Source organism: Colossoma macropomum, unplaced genomic scaffold (genome assembly GCF_904425465.1).
Source record: "Colossoma macropomum unplaced genomic scaffold, Colossoma_macropomum, whole genome shotgun sequence".
Lineage (NCBI taxonomy): Eukaryota > Metazoa > Chordata > Actinopteri > Characiformes > Serrasalmidae > Colossoma > Colossoma macropomum.
The window spans coordinates 6,635,962-6,651,259 of record NW_023494799.1 but is presented as its reverse complement, the minus strand read 5'-3'; the positions used below and the strand labels follow the sequence as shown (position 1 = coordinate 6,651,259).

The window sequence follows — 15,298 nt, the reverse complement described above, 5'->3', positions numbered from 1 at the left end:
CAGAGTTTGTGGTAATATATATTATATGGTTTACTAATTTACTACTTTTTTTAAGTTTTGCACTTTCCATTGTTACATTTATTAGGTTTATGTTTTTCATCTTTGCAATTCATATACACTCACTGAGCACTTTATTAGGTACACCTACCTTGTATCTAACCTCATTGTTCATTTTATCAGCTCCACTTCTTATATAGGTGCACTTTGTAGTTCTACAATTACAGACTGTAGTCCATCTGTTTCTCTGCACACTTTGTTAGCCCCCTTTTACCCTGTTCTTCAATGGTCAGGACCCCCATGGACCCTCACAGAGCAGGTACTATTTGGGTGGTGGATCATTTTCAGCACTGCAGGAACACTGATGTGGTGGTGGTGTGTTAGTGTTTGTTGCGCTGGTACGAGTGGATCAGACACAGCTGTGCTGCTTGAGTTTCTAAACACTGTGTCCACTCAATGTCCACTCTATTAGACACTCCTACCTTGTTGTCCACCTTGTAGATGTAAAGTCAGAGATGATAGCTCATCTGCTGCTGCACAGTTTGTGTTGGTCATCCTCTAGTCCTTCATCAGTGGTCACAGGACACTGCCCACAGGATGCTGTTGGCTGGATATTTTTGGTTCTCAGTCCAGCAGTGACACTGAGGTGTTTAAAAACTCAGCACTGCTGTGTCTGATCCACTCAGACCAGCTCAACACACACTCACACCACCACCATGTCAGTGTCACTGCAGTGCTGAGAATGATCCACCCACACAAATAATACCTTAATCTTGTTCCACAGGACTCATGCGCTGTGTGCTAAACCTAACCTGGTTTTATTTGTATCAGAGTGAGGCCTGACTGAGCGCCAGCATGGTGACTGTACCAGAATTCAAAGGAATTCAAAGAAAAGCTTGATTTCTAGGTAAGAGTATCACCTGGATAGGCTAAACCAAACACCCTCCTGTTTGGAGAAGTGGAGAGCATTTTACATACATACCACACGTTTTTTTGCTGCGGAACTGAATAATGTCCGAGACGTGCTGAGGCAGGGTTTACTGCCTTCTCCAGTCATGTGTGGCGCTCTCCTCATTCCCACAGGAAAACTACAAGCTATCTAATCCAGACATCACTGCACACTCAGCTGAGCTCATCAAGATTACCTCTTATCCAAATACTCCACAAAAAACCACAAGTGAATATTGTTAAAATATGCTTGTGAACAATTTACAGAACAAATAAAATGTTTAAAGTAAAATAGCCTGAAATAATAAATGCAAATGTCCTATCTAGCATCAATAGCAATAAAATGAACCTTTTCTAAGTTCAGCAAAAAGTCTTGTGAACAGAAAGGAATGAAAAGCGAAATTAGGAAGAATGGAGAACAGAAAACGTACATAAGGGTGAACAAACCTGTACTGAACAGCACGAAGCATGCCGGGTATCCAGCTCATCAATTTTACTCATAGATAGGCTTTAACATTGTTCTTGCATCTTATATGAGTTCCACTTATGACGTTTGTGCGCTTTATGAACCAAAAAGTGATCATTCATTTGTATATGAGCATTTTCCAACCTCTCTTTATTCCTTTCTTACCGTGCCTTTAAGACTGATAAATGTAAATGAGCTCCGTTCTGATTCACCTCCCCTCCATTACGCCTCATTCAAAAAGCAGTCCAGGCTGAAGTGTTTTCATATAACTTCAGCATAAATGGACAGAGTTAAATGGCTGTAGGCTGACAGTAAATGTGTTGATTTTATGACATCACAAAAAACAATGAATACATAATGAGCTGTTTTTGCAGTTTAGTTTCCTTATATGGACTTTAAATTTTATTAAAGTGTACGTACTATATCAAAATATTTATTCCAAAAAAAAAAAAAGCAACGTAAATTTCACACTATAAAGGCCCTTTAAAGTAGCTAAATTAACTAATTAGAAGGGCTGCCTGAATACTTTTGGACAGTGTGCTGTTTTTTTGAGCTTGCCTTTTTAAGAAAATAAAAACAGGCTAAATATGACAGAAATCTAGTGTCGTAAGTATGAAAGCCCATTTCAACCACTGGAAAAAAATATGTAGTGATTTAGTAAGTCATAATAACGAGAACGTTATGACTTTGTATGTCATAACTATGACTTAGTATGTCATAATTATGACATAGTATCTCATAATTATAACTTAGTATCTCATAGTAATGAAATTCAATCTCATAATTATGACTTAGCAGCTCATAATAATGGCTATACTTACCTTTTCATAATTATGACTTAATATCTCATAATTAGGATTTACTTGCTAATAATTATGACTTAGTATCTCCTAATTAGGACTTACTTACTCATAAGTATGACTTAGTATGACAATTATGACTTACTTTCTCATAATTTTAAGAAGCTTTTCTCACTATTATGAGATAGTTAGTAATTATTATAAGATATTAAGTCATAAATATGAGAAATCTTCCCATTATTATGACTTCTTGGATGCTTATATATTTTTCCCAGAGGTAGTAACGGCCTTCCAAACATAAGCCTGTCATAAACCAAGAAAATTCATAAACTTTCAACCACCTTCCTAAAAAGGTACACATGAACTTTTAAGAGTGTCAAACTGACTCAGCAATAAAGATGGCAAAGCTTCTACCAAACGCTGACTTTGGCATTTTGGTTGCTGCGTTCAGAGCCTATTTCATGTTCAAGCTTTGAATGAGGAACAGATTTAAGTCCAGTTTTCAGTACTTTTATACACCAAATGCTCACAGTAAACGGGCTAAATGTGGGCTAATGTGTGTGTATTAAATGTATAAATCTGTAAATTTCGTCAAAGTAACAAAAACATAAAAAACGGACTAAAGCTTTATGAACAAAAATGCAACCAAACTACACCCCCACCTTTGCACTTACTGTGGCCTTCATGCGAAGCATCATGGGAATATGAGTCTTTACATGTCAGCCTTTCCGTTCATGTCCGCGCGTGAGTCAGTGTGGAGAAACTACATTTCCCAAAACATGATTTCTGTCACCGTCGGCTCGTTTCACATATGGGGGGAAAGGCGAGAGACAGAGAGAAATGGAGAAAAGGGGAAGAAACAAACAGGGGGGCGATGAAGTAAAATGTTAAGCGGTTAAAAGGCAGGGGAGAAGCGCTAAAGTCCTTCCGTACGTGCTCAAAAAAGGGGACGAAAACGAGCTTCATCTTGTCCGTGCGTGTGGAACTTAGTGTGGAACGGGCGAGGCGCCTCCCTGTAGCCGGGCTGCTTGCACGAAGCTCCGGCTAAACGCCGCGCTGCACCGCGCTGTCTTGACCGACCTGGGGGCCACGAGCTTCGCCCACAGTTGTTCGGCGCCGTCGGTCATTAGCATGGCCCCGCTTCTTTTTCGGAGTGGCCTGATAACATTTAGCGTTCACGTTAAATCTATGCAAAGGGATAAAGGCAACTTTAGCCGCGAATTAATCTCGTAACGTACCCTTTTTTTGGAGAAGGGCGAAGTCCAGATAGTAGCCATAAACAAAAAGTGCCGAAAAAATTGTGTTTGAGATTAAACAAGGTAAGTAGTAGACTTAAATAAGCTGCTTGTGTAATATCTCTCCTTTACAATGTCATAAGTTGGCTTTAAAAGGCTAAAGACAAAGGCAAAAGCATGTAATGGTGACTTTTTGAACTTTACACGTGTTATTACTCTTATTATAATGGTATAATTCCATGTAATGTCAGGGCTATTATGATTTTTCTCCATGGCTGTTTTTCACTGTGGTCCACCTGCTCTGCAGTTTTGTGTTTTCTGCTGTGAAAGACCTAATTTAGCTCGATTAGATCACTAGCTAATGATTTGACAAGTTAAAAAAAAGACTAAATTGTCTATTTGGTGGGCTACGGCAGTGGTCCTCAGTCCTGATCCTGCTCCTGCCCTGCGTATTTTGGTGGTTTCCTGTTCTAATGCACTTGATCCATCTCAAAAGACCATATACAAGCCCCTCCTGAGATGAAGTGGGTGAGTTTGAGCAGGAAAAGCTCTAAGGACCAGTTTCCGTGACCCAGATTAATCCTAACCCTGGACTAAAAACAATTTACAGTGTTGAATTATTACTGGCTTTGCAATTTAGTCTAAGACTAGGCTTAATCCAAGTTTGAGAAAACCAACCCTAAATGTACAGGGCAAGGGTACTCCAAGACTTCAGATGACTGATTTATGCTATGTTTACAGTACTGACTGGTATAGACTGCTTTAATTTGAGTGCACCCTCATAAAGTATTCTCCTGCGTCAGCTTTTAGCAGCACCCAGAAGGCAGTCCGCATGGAGCGAGCAGGCAGCATCCAGCTGGACATTCCCGACTTCAGCAACTCCGTTCTCTCTCACCTGAACCAGTTGCGCATGCAAGGCCGCCTCTGTGACATCGTGGTCAATGTGCAGGGCCAGAGCTTCCGCGCTCATAAAGTGGTCCTGGCCGCCAGCTCCCCTTACTTCAGGGACCACATGTCACTCAGCGAGATGAGCACGGTGTCGCTGTCCGTGATCCGGAACCCTTCCGTGTTCGAGCAGCTCCTGTCTTTCTGCTACACTGGCCGCTTGTGTCTGCAGCTGGCCGACATCATTAGCTACCTGACGGCGGCCAGCTTCCTCCAGATGCAGCACATCATCGACCGCTGCACGCAGATTTTAGAGGGCATCCACTTTAAGATAAGTTTGGCTGACGTGGAAGAGGAGCTGACGGGCTCTCAGGCCCACAGGAGCACCGGCCGGACCATCGAGCCCGAAAGGGGTGGAGCTACGCTCGGAGGCTCCCGCTCACTCAGTCCCAGGCACGGTGGCTCTAGGGTGATCACCACCCACAGTGCTGCCGGAGGGGTTCTAGACATCCGAGACATCAGGGAGGTCCGTGAGGTGAGTCCGTCCGGAGAGTCCATGAGCCCACAGGTGGTGGAGCACAGCGGCCTGGGCGCCGAGGCCTCAGTGGGGAAAGAGCCCATACTGCGCATTAACCGGGCGGGCCAGTGGTATGTGGAGACGGGGCCTGAAGTAGAGAGGGGCGGAGAGGAGGGAGTGCGCGTTGTGGAAGGTCTGCGCATCAAGACGGAGCGGATGGAGGAGTGGATAGGGGCGGAGACTCAGGCATCGGCAGAGGAGGGCAGCGGTGCGGAAGAGGGGCACACCATGATGATTGACACCTCAGGACGCAGCACACTGGTGCAGGAGGGCTTTGTCACCGGGGCTTCCAGAGCCAAGAGCTCCCAGCCCTCCAGCAGCTTCAGCGAGTCTGAGAGGTGAGTTGTTGGAATGTTTTAGGCTGTTGGCTCCTAGTTCTGGTCCTGGGGAACCCCTTCGCTGTGTATAATGCACCTGATTGAATTCATAAGCTAATTAACAAGACCTGTGTGAGTTAAAGTGGGTGTTTTGGAGCAAGGCGAATGTGCACAATTGAGTTCCCCATGATCCACCATTTTAGGCTACATTCACATTCCAGACAATTTTTTGCTCAGATCAAGTCTATCTGACCTGATCTCTGCCTTATAATTCACATTTTAATTTACTTGATTCTGTCCCCACCTGCACTGAATGATGGCCACAAAATACAGTAAAATACAATAAAAAATGTGTGAAATTGTCTGTCCATTATCAGTTCGATCACATATTCGTGTACTGAATATGCAATCTTGTACATATGGAGTGAAAGAGTCTCATGTCTGAAAGCAAAAATCAGCATCTTTTGGAAGGATTCAGATTTTTGTGTTCACACAGCTCTGAAAAAATCAAATTTGTGCCTGTTCACACCTGTAATGTCAAAGTAGCTTTGAAGTTTTAAACAGCATAGTCAGGTTAGAGAGATTTAGCCTGAAAGTAGTAGCATTACTGAGTCAAAAGAAAAAAAACACAGTAAAATATGGTGAGCGTCCACTACTGTGAGTCGCCCTGTAAAGCCTGATATAATAAAAAAGTCAGAGACACGCACGGCCTCAAAAAGAAAGTCTGGCTCGATGTTTAGATCTCAAATGTAAAATTATAAGTAAACATTATACTGATGATGTGATGTGATGACAATAGTGCATAATTCACTCACATCCTCAGAAGACACAAAGTTAGCTAAGTTTAGACTGAGTTCTCTTTGAATTCTCTTTCAAGTTGTTCACAATCATTGGATTCATTTGCTCAGGGAAGGGGTCCGAAGCCCAGCCCACATTACAAAATGTTCTTTTGCATGTTGTGCGCAATTACACATTGCCACCAGAGAGGTCTCCAAATGCCCATTTCTTACACAGTGTACCTTTTAAATGTAGGGCTGCAAAAATGAACATTGTTTTGTTTTAGATATTTATGTGAATCGATTAACAAGCGGTTAATTGGCTTAAATGTGGCCTGAAAATGGGAAGAGCTGTAACAAAAAAATGTTTGGCAATGTTCTGACATACTGCTAACCAAGAGCTGACTTACTGCCACAGAAAAAACGTACTGACTTGTTTACACCCATAATTTTGAGTTACAGTAAGTGACATAAAAATAAATATGCAGTTTAACATTATGGCTCTTCAGGCTGCAGCATTAATTAACCAGTTAAACGTTTTAAGATGCTGCTCTAGACAAGCTGTGTGTGAACAGGTTTCCAGGACAAGCAGATGACATTTCACACGAAAACCATGTTTACAGAATGAATTAAGCAGTTGTCCGTAGTTAGCTAGCTGTAGTTAACGCTGTGTCAGCACAAGCTGCCGAATGTTCAGTAGTTTTTGAAGTAGCTGCCAAATACAGAAACTGATACGGCTCAGAGTATTTCAGTGACTGTTAGTAATGTAACATGATGAGCTTTCGTGATGTTTGTAAGAGTAACCGTTGCTCATTCTAACAAATGAGAGTAGTTTGGTTTGTCAGAACTCCAGCATAGAGGAAAAAGCTACTATTAAATATTAAGTTTGCTTCGTATTCACCAGCTTCTTATTTGTTATTCCGTTAATTTTTTTATTTATTATTATTTATTATTCTATTTGACCTTAAATGGTGCAGCCGTTGCATTAGTCTACATTTTATTCTTCATGAGTTCTGTAATGATATCTGGACATAAAGTGAGCTAAAACAGGAACGGCATGGAATATCGATTTTGTACAGTTATGTGATCCGCTAGAATGAAAGGAGAGGCTTGTGGTCAGAAATCTTTTTATACTTGTCTAAGCGTTCCAGGACATGGCAGTTTGGTGATGATGTAAATGCTGGTCATACAGTCATCTGTAAGCCAAATCTGTCATAATGAGACCGTTGACTTATTCACAAATGCTTCACGCACAACTATGCTCATTTGTGATTAGATCTCTTGTAGTAAGTAGGTCGGACAGCCTTTACGGAATATTGGCAAAAGTCCTGTTCAGTTGATTCAGAGAAATTGTAGTTTTGGTAAAAATACCTAACATTTCTGAGAAAGTTAGGGTAAATTTTATTTATTTTTTTTTTTGATAATGGAATTGTTAGAGTGCCAAATTTGCCATCATTTCCAACCTAGTTTCGATTAGCTATCAAAATATTCTATAACGTCTGCCCCCCCCCAGTTTGTCTGGGTCAGTTCGGTTTGGGACGTTTTGTGTGGGTGTATGAAAGGGTCTGATTTTGGTGTTCTCTGTCTCTTGCAGGTTTAGCCCAACAGGCAGCGTGGTGGTGATGGCCGAGAGACCCAGGGCCAAAAGTGAGTCTCCAGGAAGAGTGGACGACCAGAGACATCCCACTTCTCAGGTACAGAGACAGTCATGAGATAAGTGGCTCAAAAACAGTTATCATGCTGTTCTGATAATTGGGTCACCTTACATATATTAAACAAACACACATTTCATTGTCCTTATTAATATTGGACCATAATGTAAATGTAGATGTTTGTAAAATTCTTTCAATAAATTGTATCATCGTGATTCAAAGTTAGTTATGAAATAACTCGTATGAGCACTTCAGAGCCATAGCTTATAGCAGGGGTCATCAGTCTTACCCATAAAGGGCTGGTTTGGCTGCAAGTTTGCATTCTAAACAAGCAGGAGCTCACTTGATTCTACTTTTTAAATCAGTTGGTCTCAGTCTTTGAACAGTTTCACCTGCTTTGTTGGAATGAAAACCTGCAGCCACACTCATGCTCTGTAGCTTTCATTTCTGATAGTAATGTGATTACCGTATAATTACCAACTGGCATATAACCCTGTTAACATTCAATGTTTGTTTGGTTAATAGCCAGAAAATTGCAAAACTGGAGGTGAGTTCTCAACATTCGCCACACTTAAGCCGGGGTTACGCTACACGACTTTTACCCCGATTTTAGCCCTGATTCTCAGTCTGGCCGAGTCTGTGCTGGTCGGCTCTAGCCTGCAGATTTGTAGATCAGTCAGAGTCGACAGTTAGAGAGAGAATCGAGTCGTGTTTGAGGGGTGCAGACTCAGATTTTTGGTCTCCCAAACGCGTTTCAGACCAGTTTATCAAACGTTTCATTTTTTCAATCCGACTACGAGTGTAATCTAGTGTAAACTGATCAAGGACTCAATCTGAAAGGACTCCTGCAACAGCCAATGAAAACGGAGAGCGCGAAAGAAGAAAATACAAGTAAATTTTTCATGAGCTGATTTTAAGGCATGAGTACAATCGAGTTTCTGTACAGTTAAAACTCTAAAAAATACCACACTGAACATGTTTTTAAATCCATGAGCCTCACTTAAACATGTTTACCAGCTGCTTCTTTACTGTGTCAGCACAAACGGCAGAGAAAACTGCAGCAGTTGTGAGACGCTCCATGTTTGTCTATTTGGGTCTCCTAGAAACGGGAGTTGTCTGCTTTGTTGGAATGGAAACCTGCAGCCACACCCAGCTTTCGTTTTTCCTGATAGTCTGATAGTAATGTGATTTCCGTATAATTACCAACTGGCATATAACCCTGTTAACATTCAATGTTTGTTTGGTTAATAGCCGGAAAATTGCAAAACTGGTGCGAGTTCTCATCAACATTCGTCACACTTAAGCCGGGGTTACACTACACGACTTTTATCACGATTTTAGCCTGGATTATCAGTCTGGCCGAGTCTGTGCTGGTCGGCTCTAGCCTGCAGATTTGTAGGTCAGTCAGAGTCGACAGTTGGAGAGAGAATCGAGTCGTGTTTGAGGGGTGCAGACTCAGATTTTTGGTCTCCCGAACGCGTTTCAGACCATTCGGAGTTTATCAAACGTTTCATTTTTTCAATCCGACTACGAGTGTAATCTAGTGTAAACTGATCAAGGACTCAATCTGAAAGGACTCCTGCAACAGCCAATGAAAACGGAGAGCGCGAAAGAAGAAAATACAACAAGTAAATTTTTAATGAGCTGATTTTAAAGCATGAGTACAATCGAGTTTCTGTACAGTTAAAACTCTAAAAAATACCACACTGAACATGTTTTTAAATCCATGAGCCTCACTTAAACATGTTTACCAGCTGCTTCTTTACTGTGTCAGCACAAACGGCAGAGAAAACTGCAGCAGTTGCGAGATGCTCCATGTTTGTCTATTTGGTTCTCCTAGCAATGGGAGTTCTCAGGAGTTCCATTTGGTGTGTGATCCTCCCAAAAAATCTGCAAAACTAGTGTGAGATGCCCAGTCTTTTTATAATATGTTAAGACTTTAAAAGTCGTGTAGTGACCCTAAGGCTTTATCTCTGTTAGCTCATTAGCTCATCTGAAGAGGCAGCCTCCATTACTCATTCAACACAAAAACCTTCCTAGATCATTTTCACATCCCTCGTTTTTACAAAGCAAAAAACTTTTTAAACAGTTTTCATGAATACCAATAGCTTTACAGGAAGAGTCATTTTGATATCCTGTAACAGTGATAAAGTTTATGGAAACATAAGAGATTTGACAAATAAACGATGCAGTAAAGAGTTTCAGGAGTCTTGGCCATGTTACTTTTTAGACATATGCCAGGTTTCCTCGCGTAAGCCAGTATATGTTGTGTATTATTAGTGGATTTTGAAGCATTGTTGTTCCTTTTCTGAAGGCCTCTGTTGCAGTGTCAATAACAAAGCTCCCACACATCCTGGAAGTTTTGGGATTTCGTAGGCTAGTTCTCCACTAATGGAGAATAAGAAATATGATAAAATGGAAGATGTTGGGCCAGTAAGCCACCAAGATTGCATATTTCAACATATTCTTTCTTGCATACTTTGACATATTTTAGGTGCTTATGCTCAGTTTGAGCATTTAGCGTTACTAATTGTAAATAGTAGTGCTTCAGTGTCGCATGTGGACAGTAGAGTAAGGCTACCTTAGTTTACACACACCAGATTCTTGCATGTAACATTCAGTTCTTTTATGTCAGTAGAACTTGTGATCCAACAATAGTTAACATTAAAGCCAAACATTTGTTAAGGATGTCTGAAGTTGTGCGTCATTTTAAGATGAGCTACAGCTGTCCTGTGTGTCAGTCATGGAAATTGTCTTGGAATTTGTCCTGGAAAGTTATTTCCTAAAAAGAGTGGGGAAACCTAAGTAAGTATTGCTGTGAGTCATGACTGGAGCTTTAGGCAGAAAACAGATTAGGTTCTTTTGTACTGCATTTCCATGCAAACTATGTAAATAAAATAAAAAAAAAGCAAAACGTGTTGATGCCAATGCAAATCTGTGCAGAGCACGCAGGATTGGCTTTATTCAGTCGGAAACATTGTGTTTCGCCTACGAATGTTCACCTCTCGCAGGGCTGATGATGATGATGATGATAAGCTCTTGCTGGGGCTCTTTTGCGTAATGCAGAAGGCAAACTGAAAACTGCTCAGCAAACCAGCATTTTAATGCATATTGTAAATACAGTTTCTGGTTGTCTGCATATTGAATGCACATACGTTTCCCAGCAATAGATCAAATTTACACTGTTTCCCACCATGTTGGGTGTCTGCAGTGTGCTTAGTTTTGCCCTACAGCATACAAGCGAATGGAAGCTTATACCCCACCAATTATCAGCATGCTAACTGCCTGCTCAGCTCACACTTGCCTCAAACTGTGTCGCATTGATCAGTAACCAAATATAGATTGAAAGATTGAATAGCACAGTGATGTCTGCAAAAATGTACAAAAGTACAGGCAAAATTCAGGCTTCAAGACCGCTACTACTATGTTTTTGGCTTTGTAATAGTTTTTAGGTGATTGATGGTATTGAGAAACGCTGAAAGATAGCATTTGTTGCTATTACAAATCAAAGTGGACACTGTCTGAAAGTGCACTGTTCAAGGATAAAGTAAACCAGTTTTGTCTCATAACCTGTTTGCATAGTCCATGTCCTTTATTCATCCTGATATTTTGTCTGGCTTTAGAGCACACTGTAGCAGCGAGCAGAAGCATTTTTCTTTTTTACCATTGTCTTGCTTGTTAAACAGAGTAGTTGCGCTGTAGCTTCTACACACAGAACATCTTCCCTCACAAAACATGAACATGGGTTTAAATTGGCCGTTTGTGGTTCCATCAAGGTTAAAAACAAAAAAGACTAATTTAATGCAGCTCAGCTTAATAGCCTAGTAACAATAATAGGTTGCAGTAACAGCAACCTATAGGTTAGTCTCAGCCTCAGATGCTCTAACCACACAGAAACGGAGTGTCTGAAATCTTTTGCACACAAAGTGGGTCACATGTAGCGGGTTTTCTCAGTTGCATTCTTATTGCCTATAGCAGGGGTTGGCTCTGGAGCTGCAGGCAGCTCTTTTACTGTCCTGTTGCAAAGTTAGCAGCACAATTAGATTTGTAGGTAAAAATAAAATTATCCACCTTTGCACTAAAATAAAACTCTGCTGATCATTCAACACAGTTTAAACAATAAACGGTCTTAAACCTTGGAGTTAAAGTAGCCTATAACTGCTTATTAACCAGCCTTTAACCCTAAAGATCGGCACGCAGACTGCTAGTCACCATAGCAACAGAGACAACACCTAGCTAGTTAGCTAACAAAATGGCAAAGAGAAACCTTAAGGTGAACAGCGATAATGAAAAGACGAACGTTGAGAGACATTTTACAAGAAACTATTCTACTTTCGTGGAAAAGTTTCCTGCTAGAAATGCAAAAAATTGCGGCTATAGCTGAGGTGAAGCTTAAAGCAGAACAAAGTAAGTCTGCGTTTTTGTTTATGTTATGTTTTTTAGCCTATGCGAGGACATTAGCACGTACTGAGACATATTTACAACCAAGATGGTAAAACAGACATAAAATATTGCGGCTCCCAATGTGATTCGATTTTTGTTGAAAGGACAAAATCGCACTTCTTAATATTTGGGTTGCCGACCCCTGGCCCATACGCAAGTCCATGTATACACACTTACATACAGTCTTTATCATTTAAATGACCTTCTCCTGTCCTGTCGTTGTTGGCCACTTGTATATAGTGCAAAGTAACAGACTTGTGAGACTACCTGTAAGCTAAGTTTACACATTAGAATTTAGCTTTTGAACATCGGGAGAACAAAGCTCTCTCCAGTTTAATAAGGCTTCTCTCTACTTTACCAGCCAAGCTGAAAGGGTTATTGCTGGAAGGTGCTGGGATATCAGTCAAGTGGGTTCTAAATCTGTGCGAGAGTTTGGAGTAGCCCCTTAATGAATATTCATTCATTATACATGTAAAGTCATGTACATTCGTCTTCACCAAACTGCCAAGCTGTGGCTTTAATGCCAGCAACCAAAGGTTATTCTCTTGGTTATTCTCCTTTCTCTTCTCCAGGGAGAGGAGCCTGCTGTGTTCGACATGGGCGGCTATGAGGAGTACCTGCGGGAACAGGTGGGCGACCGCTGGTTCCGTTACAATCCGCGCCTCACCTGCATCTACTGCTGCAAGTCCTTCAACCAGAAAGGTAGCTTGGACCGGCACATGCGTCTGCACATGGGCATCACGCCCTTCGTGTGCCGCATGTGCGGGAAGAAGTACACGCGCAAAGACCAGCTGGAGTACCACATCCGCAAGCACACAGGCAACAAGCCCTTCCACTGCCACGTCTGCGGGAAAAGCTTCCCCTTCCAGGCCATCCTGAACCAGCACTTCCGCAAGAACCACCCGGGCTGCACTCCGCAGGAGGTGTCCCACAGCGCCTCGCCCGAGACCACCACCGTCACATCCCGCGGCGGCCAGAATGAGGATGAGTCCCCCAGCCAGGAGGACGCCGAAGGCAACGGGGCAGGAGGCAGAGGGGGCGGGGCTTCGTCCTTTGGCGAAGGGGTCCAGCCGTCTGTTTCTACCACTGGGCCCGACTGAAGGGGCTCAGTGGAGGTGGGGGGAACGGGGTAGGGGGGGTTGGTAGTGATGGTGGGCACGGAGATTAAAACGGGAAGTTTTTCCTGCGTCCCACCGTTCGCACTGAGCACGTGCAGAGGGCATCAACTGGCTCTCTGACTGCTTGGAAAGCTGCTGTCAGTGAATACAATAATGGATGTAACAAAACAAAAAATGGGGAGGGGGGGTTCAGCTGAATCTGGCTCACTACCTACACAAACGGTGGGTCTTTTATCATATTTTTTTTCTTTTTGTTTTTTCTTTCAATTCTAGAAAACGAGACAACAAAACAAATGCAAAGACCAGTTTGCTAGAAAAACTAGAGAATACTAGTGTTCTTTAGGTATTTATGAAATATCTGCGCTTTAAACCGCATCTACCTTCACCGTACAAACTGAACCGTAAACGTCAACAAAAATGAAGATAAGCCACACTCCAACAACCTCACACACCACTGGATGCAGTGATTTCTGTTTGTTTCTGTTTTTGCCTTTCCTGTCTTTTATATGTTACAGTTTTTTTATATTTTTTGTACAACTGAACAGTGAAGCTTCAGAATTCAGGACAAAAAAAGATGTTGTAGTTATGATTTGGTCAAATTGTGTTAAAATTGCCAAACTTCTCTGTGCCAGATGGTGATTATGGAAAAAAAAGAGGATGTTCCAGTCCTCTGTCACTTTGCCTTGAGACAATCTTAATAGATTAGCCTGGGGTTTGACGCTGCTACTGCTCCCCAGCTCTAGCTAGGCTAGAAAAACGGGTTCTGTTGTGTGTTAGGGCCCCCTCAGGTCTGATCTCGCGTCAGATTCCTAATTTGTTTATTGTGCCAACTTGGCTTGTCATAAATTCTTATGTTTGCGATTAGTGGATAGGCCGAAAAAAGAGATCATTAGCCGTTGAACTGTTCAGGTTAACGTAATTAACAGTCGCATTAAGTGATATTAACTTACTCAGTGGTTAGGCTGATAATGCCATGTGGGAAAATAGAGGACAAAAAAGATAGCAATGATTGCTTGTTTGTTTGTTTGTTTATTTGTAATCTTCCCTGTTATGGCCTTTTTTTTTTTTCCTTTTTTTAATTTTTGTACATTTTCCATACTCCAAAACCAGCTGCTGAATGTTAATACAGTAATATAGAAAACAGGAAAGTCTTCAACCTCAGATAAGCTACAGTACCACTCAGTTACCTCTCACTCATCACTACGCAATACAGATCTGTTACATACAGATTGGTGGATGCACTCAGCTCAATTTCACAATGTTTTTATTTTTTTTCTCCTTTTTTTTTTTGTACGTTTTAACTGTTTTTTTTTTTTTTTTTTTTTTTTCTCCTTTTTTTTAATAAGTGAACTGTCTCTCTGACCTGCTCTGTTGCTCTGTCTGGTTTGTTAGAGCTGAAGGGAGCAGGTTGTTTTTGTGGGTTTTTAGCCTTTAGCCTTTGTTTTGTTCTGTTGCGGCACGTCAAAGAAAATTGGAGTCGGAGCCGAACCAAAAGCAGGACACGCACCGCAGTCGTCCGTGCTATGCTGCGCGTGCGTGGGACGGATGGGGAAGTTTTATTTGCGGAAATGCCACGGAATGACTGTGAGTTTTAGGATTTCCCATTATCAGAGAGGAGAGCACTTTAAACATGGGGTCCGGCGGGTTTTTCCCCTCTCGACTCAAGAACAGATGTTTCCAGCTGGTGCTATGATTTAACGGATTTAATGACAGGAGCTCTCGGGAACCAAAGGAAATGTATCATAGATGCTATACCTCTGACACTAGGTGGAAGACGAGGATTTGAAAAAAGAGATTACATCCGGCACTTCTAAAGAGTGGGCGGGCGGACGTTGTTTTCTTTAAAATATCTACTAAATATCACTTATGCATATATAGACAAATTTGTATCTGTAAAAAAAAAATAAGATGCAGTGTCTAAGATGATGGAAAAGGAAAAAAAAAACTTTGTTAGGCTGTTATGGAGGATGGGTTTTGGTTGGTTTTGTTTTTTATTATTGTTTTTTTTAGGCTGTGAATCACACACAGTTGTGACCCTTTGTTTCCCTAAGGAACGAGAAGAGAAACAGCTACTGATATTTACA

General features: G+C 41.6%; 1 protein-coding gene across 1 annotated transcript; it reads left to right on the top strand.

Moving 5' to 3' along the window:
• The first annotated feature begins 3,013 nt into the window (after window positions 1-3,013).
• zbtb37 (zinc finger and BTB domain containing 37) lies at window positions 3,014-13,196 on the top strand. The gene is made up of 4 exons (XM_036586562.1): window positions 3,014-3,530; window positions 4,250-5,246; window positions 7,596-7,695; window positions 12,669-13,196. Exons 2-4 carry the CDS (start codon window positions 4,279-4,281, stop codon window positions 13,194-13,196), a joined length of 1,596 nt encoding a protein of 531 aa, XP_036442455.1. The 5' UTR covers window positions 3,014-3,530; window positions 4,250-4,278.
• The last annotated feature ends 2,102 nt before the right edge of the window (window positions 13,197-15,298 follow it).